Source organism: Petaurus breviceps, unplaced genomic scaffold, assembly GCF_028583685.1.
Source record: "Petaurus breviceps papuanus isolate PSGF00001 unplaced genomic scaffold, PetGlider_PUasm1.0 174, whole genome shotgun sequence".
In the NCBI taxonomy this organism is placed as follows: Eukaryota; Metazoa; Chordata; class Mammalia; order Diprotodontia; family Petauridae; genus Petaurus; species Petaurus breviceps.
The window spans coordinates 72,602,872-72,609,875 of NW_027185761.1; the positions used below are offsets into that span (position 1 = coordinate 72,602,872).

A 7,004-nucleotide genomic window follows, 5' to 3' on the forward strand; every position below is an offset into this window, starting at 1 on the left:
GGAGGTGTCACCGTGGGTTCCCAAGATGCCACTCCTGGGTGCCAACCACTTTTCATCATCATGAACAACCACTATTTGTAGAACAAGAAAAAAGTGTGTGCTCCCAAATCCTCCCCTTCCAGAACCGTGCTAGGATGAAGAAACCCAAGCCTTTCTTCTCTGCCTTCTCTGTGCTTAGGGAATGCATTTACTACTGCTGTTCACATTAAGCTTAGGAATTCATTATATGGGACTTTTTGCCTGGCATGACTCTGGGGAGGCCCTGAAGCACGTCCTCCCTCGGGTTTGTACACACACACGGGCGCACACACACACTCACACACATGCACACGCACACTCACACGTGCACCCCACCCCCCCTTTGCAGACTCGTACTTTTGTGAGATCGTACCAAAAAGCTAGAAACACTCAGGGTGGTGGAATGCACACGTACCTTATTGCACTTGCAGACAAGTGACCATAGGAGCCGCTGGCCGATGAGCTGCTGCGGGAATTATTGAGGATGGTGACCAGGGAGTTGGGTGATGTCCTTATCATGGTCTGAAGGTCAAAGCTATGGTCAGACAGTGGGGAGATGGACAGCGTCCGTTTCCGGCTCGGTCTCGTGGACAGCCTGGGGCTGGGGAATCGGGTGCCTGTTATGTAAACAAAACCAGGCCCAATTATGTCTGATTGCACCAAGTACCTGGTTATCTATTACTCCTGGGCACGTGCTGGGAAAGTTAAAGAAAGACACCCCAGCCCAGGCGTACACACACAAGCAGCAGGGGCAGCTTGCCTTGACAAGCTCCACTCTTCCGATCTGTGATCTACTAGCTACAATTGAGGAAATTAGGGAGAAATATTTATCTTGAGCTAGCTTACCTCAGGGGAGCGCTGTTTATTAATGTGCAAACAAAGTGATGAATTGCTAAACAAAAGGGAAAGACTTTTATGTGTTATCCCGCCCATTTCTGGTGATTTATGGATCTGACGGTTCCTTAGACATTCACATCATTAATTCTCCTCGAGCAACAAGACAGAGGCTCAGAAGAGGGTCCCAACAGACTTAAGCCCCCACCATTTCCAGGAAAGAAACTGAAAGAAAACATGAGATTCCCATCAACCAGCCTCGTCTCCCCAAGTTCCCCATTGATCTTACCCGATCCCAGTGATACCTAAAGGGAGAATAAAACTCTCAATGAGACATTTGTTTTTTTTTTCTTTTTTCCAAAAAGGAAAACCAGCCTCAAACGACTGCAGGTGTCATGAGATACATTTGAAAATCTGACTTTCATTTCTAGCCACAGAACTTCCAAGGCAGGTGGATGAAAAGGAATGAGAATGGCCAGTGTGATAGCCATTCAACTTCCTAAGTGAGGCTTGACTCTGCCTTTCAGACTAATGGAGGAGGAAGGCGCTCAGAAGGGACCCACCTGCAGTTACCACTAACAGCCTCAGGGCTCAAGTGCACACAGGGAGGGCAGAATCAAGCCATTTTTAATGGAAAGGTTAAAGAATTAAAGGCTACCACGTTGCCTTCCTCACCCCACAGGTCAGCCCTATTAAAAAACACTAGTTCTGGGATTCCAGGTTTTAAATCTGCTTTGTATTGACAGGTATGCCCTGCTAACGTAATAGTGTCATCTCCAATGGAACATTTTCATTACTGAACCATGGAAGGGAAACCTAATGAAAATGCCCGATGACCATTTCACCCCATAAGAGGCAAACCAAACATGACTACTCTTAAGTGGAAATGGAAGACTTTTCTTTCCCAGCATGGTGATTTATCAGCTGACAGTATGTGTACATAGCCCTGCATTTGTGGAAATCTGGCCTTAATGTAGCACGGAGTTATCCCTCAGTGCCCAAATCAAGGGGACAGAAGGCTAGGCCACTGGAGCCCACAGTTCTCCATTAGCAGGACTGGCTTGGTCAGCTAGATGCCTAGTCACCTCAGTAAGCACTTGGCCAGAGTGAAATCTTTGTATGTGAAATAGCATTCCTTAAAAAATTGTCAAAAACATGCAGACATGCATGGAACAAGACAATGGTAATCCCATGACTGAATGAGTTTATTGTTTCCGATGTGGAAAATCAAAATTTGTCAATTTTTCTAGATCTTTATAGCTAATTCAAGTCTTTGCTTTCTTAAATTTTAAAAATCTGAGCTGCAATCCTTTCATTTATTACACTGTAAATAGCAATTGCTAGCATCATGGTGCATTAGGGAAGGGAACTGAGGGAAATGAGCATTTATAGGGTGTCTACTTTGTACCAGGCATTGTGCTAAGAGCTTTCAGACAATATAACCCCAGGAGGTATTATTCCCAAGTAACAGTAGAGGAAACTGAAGCAAAGGTTAAGTGACTTGTACAGGGCCACACAGTTTGTAAGTGTCTGAGTCAGGATTTGAACACAGGTCTTCCTGACTCCAGGTCTGGAGGTCTATCCACTGGGCCACCCAGCTACCCCATATTATGTTACTTTGGACTGACTGCATATTACTTTACTCTCTTATTGTTAATGTCTATCTATGGGGGTTCAGCAGAAAGAGTACTTCTGGACTTGGGGTAAAGAAGGAAGATCTGTGTTCGAATTCTGAGCAGTGAGGAAGGACACATGAGGGTGTCCAGAGGAGGACAACCCAGATGGTAAAGGGTCTCAGGTCCATTCTTTGTCTAGATCACCTAAGAATCTGGGGGTGGTCAGTCTGTAGATGAAAAGGGAGTCAGAGAAGGACCTGGTGACCCTCTGCTAGTCACAGCAAGGTTGTCAGGGCAAGAGGGAAGCCTTTCCCAGATCCAGAGTTGCTAGCCCCTGCCCTCTGAGATGACTCTTCCTCTCCCCTCTGCATCTCCTGTCTAGCCGTTTTTATCTTGTCTCCCTCATGAGAATGGGGGCTGGCAAAGACTGTGGGTCTGTCTTTCTTTGAACCCTGAGAGCTTGGTCCAGTGCCTGGCACATAATAAATGCTTATTGACTGACTTACAGACTTTTCTGCTTGACCACAGAAGGCAGAAGCAAAGTGTACAAGTTGAGAAGAATGAACTCTGGGCTTAAGCAAGATAATCATCGGAGCTGTTTCACAGTGAAATGGGCTGCCTTGGCTGTTGCCCTATTCCCCAGCTCCATCCGGGGTCTTTTAGTGGCTAGATGGCCAGTTATCAAGTACATTGTTGAAGGCCTTTGTGTTCAGATGTGAGAACAATCTAATGTGCATTCATGGTTTACAAAGCACTTTGCATCTATGACTCCATTAGAAAATTTTTTTTGGAGAGGAGGAGGAGAGAGCAAGAGAGGAAAAGCTGAGTTATCCAACTATTTGGGTCGCCATTAAGGCATCTCGGTATACTCACAGGTTTTGTTTGACCTCCTGTTCTTGAAGAGGACCCTGGCATTAGGAAATGATGACATGACTTGCAGTTGACTCTGATTTGAGTGAGGGAGGGCTGTGCAAGGTCACCAGCCTCACTTTATCCCTCAGAGTCATCTGGGTCCAGTGACTAGATATTCATCAGGATGACTGGAGATAACCCAGGATGCAAGGGCCTTCCCCTCTCAATTTGATTTTTTTTTCTAATTAAAGAGTCCATCCCTTGACTCACTTCTTAAAGAGATCTTTCATTGAATGGGTGTTGCCTCACTCTAAGTGAGTATGTGAAAAGGCCTTAACTGAAAAGGGCCAGGGTCTCCCATTGCATCGTGGGTCATCTCTAGTCATCCTGATGAATATCTGGTCACTGGACCCAGATGACTCTGGAAGAGAAAGTGATACCAGTGACCATGCACAGCCCCTCCTCACTAAAATCAAAGTCAACTGCAAGTCATATTATCATTTTCCTGATGTCATGGTCCTCTTTGAAAACCAAGGAAAAACACAAAACAACAATCATTTGAAAATGCTTCAGAACTGAGGATTGGTGAATTCCTTTGAAATTCTGCAATTTAACCAAGTCAGAGAAATAATCCAATTTTTTCTTAAGATGTATTCACCTCCGAACTAGAAAACTAGATACAAATGGTCCTGTTTTGCCCAACTCAAAACCCAGCATTGGCAGTTTTAAAGATGGCAAGGAGAGAGTGCCCTTTGAGTTCCTTCCCATGTAGTGTCCACTTCCTGTGGGAGAGGGGGAGACAAAGACTTGGAGATGCTTTGAGGTCTTTGCTTAGAAGCCACTAAAGAATTCTAAATGGCTTGCCCTGTATGGCAGCTATACTGAGCATTCAGGGTTTGGCAGCAATCACACTCTCTAAAATGAGCGTGAGGGCACCATTATTGTTCCAAAGAGACATCTTCATTTGGACTTCGTGCTAATTGTTTTGTTTCTCTGGTGTAATCTAAAATTCTGACAAAGAATAGAAGGGTTTATTTCTCTATGATGAATGATGGGACATTGAGATTCCTACTTAATGACAATCAATTTTACCGAAGACTCCAGCAAGTTAGGATACTTTTAATTAATTTTTACAAAGTAAAAGGGTGACTTCAGCCTTTATTTACATCAAAGAGGCCTTAGTCTGACTGAACACATTCTCATCAAATGCAGAAGGTAATGTGGGCTGACCTACCAGCACCCACTCTTATTTTAATTCTCTATTTACTGTTTTAAAATAACTAATTTGCATAATAACACTGCACTCATTTTTTTTCTTCAAAGCTGAGACAATCTCTAATTGAAATGTGTTTATTATGAATCTGAAATGTAAGATACACACACACACACACACACATACACTAACCAGCATACCCACTTTCCCCCATCCCTTCCAACAGCAGACAACAACAAATCAGATAGGGGGAAAACAAGAGGGTGTATGGTCCATGTGCCTGGGGAAAATACACAGGAGCCTGAGCACATTCAGGGATGGAGCTCAGACACAGGACATAGAGTAAGAAAGTCTGTAACTGCAGGTTTCTGTCTGGACTGCAGCAAAAGGCTGAATTTCTAAACTCAGTCCCCAGTGAGCAAACTCACCCCAATGGGCTCAAGGCAAAAGTCTGCTTCAAATCCCAAGCAGACCATGAGATCCAAAACATCTAGGCATGTGCCCTTCTGACCAAGGGTCCATAGCCCAGCATCGGGAAGTAAGCAGTGGCCTTGAAGAAAGGGAGACCTATGTTCAAATCCTGTCTTTGAAATTTACTAGTTGTGTGATCTTGGACAAATCACTAAGTTGTGCACACTGAGTATCAGTTTTCTCATCTCTCAAACAAAGATAATAATAATTATTGCTACTATTTCACAGAATTGTTGTGAGGTTTGAAAGAGGTAACATATAAAATGTTTTATGAATCTTCAAGTGCTCTAGAAAGAGGAGCTTTCATATATTACATGCGAATGGTGGCATCAGCTGCCTTTGGCTTATGCTGTCATGATTTATATGTGTCCACGTGGACGCAGCCCTGGGATGGAGTGATGGAGTCAGGGAGACCTGAGTGTGAATCCCACCTCAGGCACTTAGATTCTGAGTGATGGGGGAGGGGCAAGACACTTCACCTCAGTCTGCCTCACCTTCCCTGACTGTAGAATGGGGATGATACTGTCACCTAACCTCCCAGGGGTGTTGTGAGGATGTATGAGATTTGTAAAAGGCTTAGCAGAGTGCCTTGTACTATGTACTACACAGTGTGCTACATACAGCAGGTGTTTAATAAATGCTTGTTGTTCTCCCCCCCCCACTCAAATGTGAGCTTGAGAGTAAGAATTGTTTTGCTTTGGGTCTTTTCATTCCTGATGCCCAGCACAGAGCCAGGAGTGTAGTGGGTGCTTCATTATGGACAGACTGATTTTTGTTCATTTTCAGGAAGGGCAATGGACACCCCTTAGCATCTTTTAGTCCAAGTCCCACCTTTAATATTTATTGCTTGTGTGACCTTGGGTAAAGTGAGGGAATGAGCCTGGAAAGTTCCTGCCATTTCTAGGTCTATGACTGCATGAAAATCCACTCTTAACAGCGGTGGCTGGCATTTGTCTAGGGCTGGGGCTTAAGACTTGCAGAGTGCTTTACAAGTCTCATGTCATTTGATCCTCATGAGGCAGGGGCTATTGTTATCTCTAGTTTACAGTTGAAGAAACTGCAGAGAGGGATGAAGTGACTTGCCCAGGGTCACACAGCTAATTAGAGACAGAATTGCATAGGGGGCTAGGCACAGGAAACAGGAACTACCCTAGAGGTCAGCTTCAGCCCCCTCATCCTACAGAAGACACAAAGGCCCCAGGAAGTGAACTGGCTTGTCCAAGGTCACACAGGGAGTGAGAGTCAGAAGCAAACTTTGAGCCCATCTCTCTGATTCCAAAGCGAGGTCTTTGCAACTGAACCCCATGGCAACCCCCTCCCCTCCCCCCCAAAGGGAGGTAGAGGCACCTTTGTTTCTTTTTGTTTTTTATTCATTTTCCACCCTTCCATCCCTGATGCCCAACAGTGACAAACTCGGCAGGCCCTTGCTCAGTCCTCTTTGGATTGAATGAGATTTGTGTGACCCTCCTCAGTGAATGGTCAGTTTGGGCACCCCTTCCCACAATGCTTTAGAAAGTACACCACGAAGGAACAGAGCAACAGGATGAAGGCGACCCTGGAGAGGGGTAGCAGGGGATCGTGGCCCATGAGAATTGGCTCAAGAACTGGGAGAGTTTAATTAGGCAGAGCTGAGGAGGCTTGGGGTGGGTGTCTGAATATGTGATGGGCTGTCACTGGGAGCAGGGTCTCAGAAAGCAGAGCTGGCAGGTACAAAGACGCAGGTTTGGGCTTTATGGCAGGAACGTTTTCATAAAAATTTCATTTTTATGAAAGTGGACTGGGTGGCCCAGGAAGTGATGAGCTCCCCATCAGCGGAGGTCCGCGTGGAGGCTGAATGACCACTTGCCAGGGCTTCTGTACAGCGGCTTCTTATTCAAGCACGGATTGGTCTAGTGGGTGTCTGAGGGCCTTTCTGATGGAGGCTGCGATTATCCTTTTTAAAAACCAAACTGACCTTTGAGCAATAAGGGATCACAGGGAGTTACTGATAGGGAGACAAT

At 45.2% G+C, this 7,004-nt stretch overlaps 1 protein-coding gene across 2 annotated transcripts in view; it reads right to left on the reverse strand.

The window, feature by feature from the left end:
- The window catches only part of GLI3 (GLI family zinc finger 3), a 286,634-nt gene that overhangs the window by 72,958 nt on the left and 206,672 nt on the right, over positions 1-7,004 (reverse strand). For both annotated transcript variants that reach the window (XM_069084396.1, XM_069084397.1), the window contains one exon: positions 434-635. In XM_069084396.1, coding sequence (XP_068940497.1) covers positions 434-635 — 202 coding nt within the window. The remainder of the gene's footprint in view (positions 1-433; positions 636-7,004) is intronic.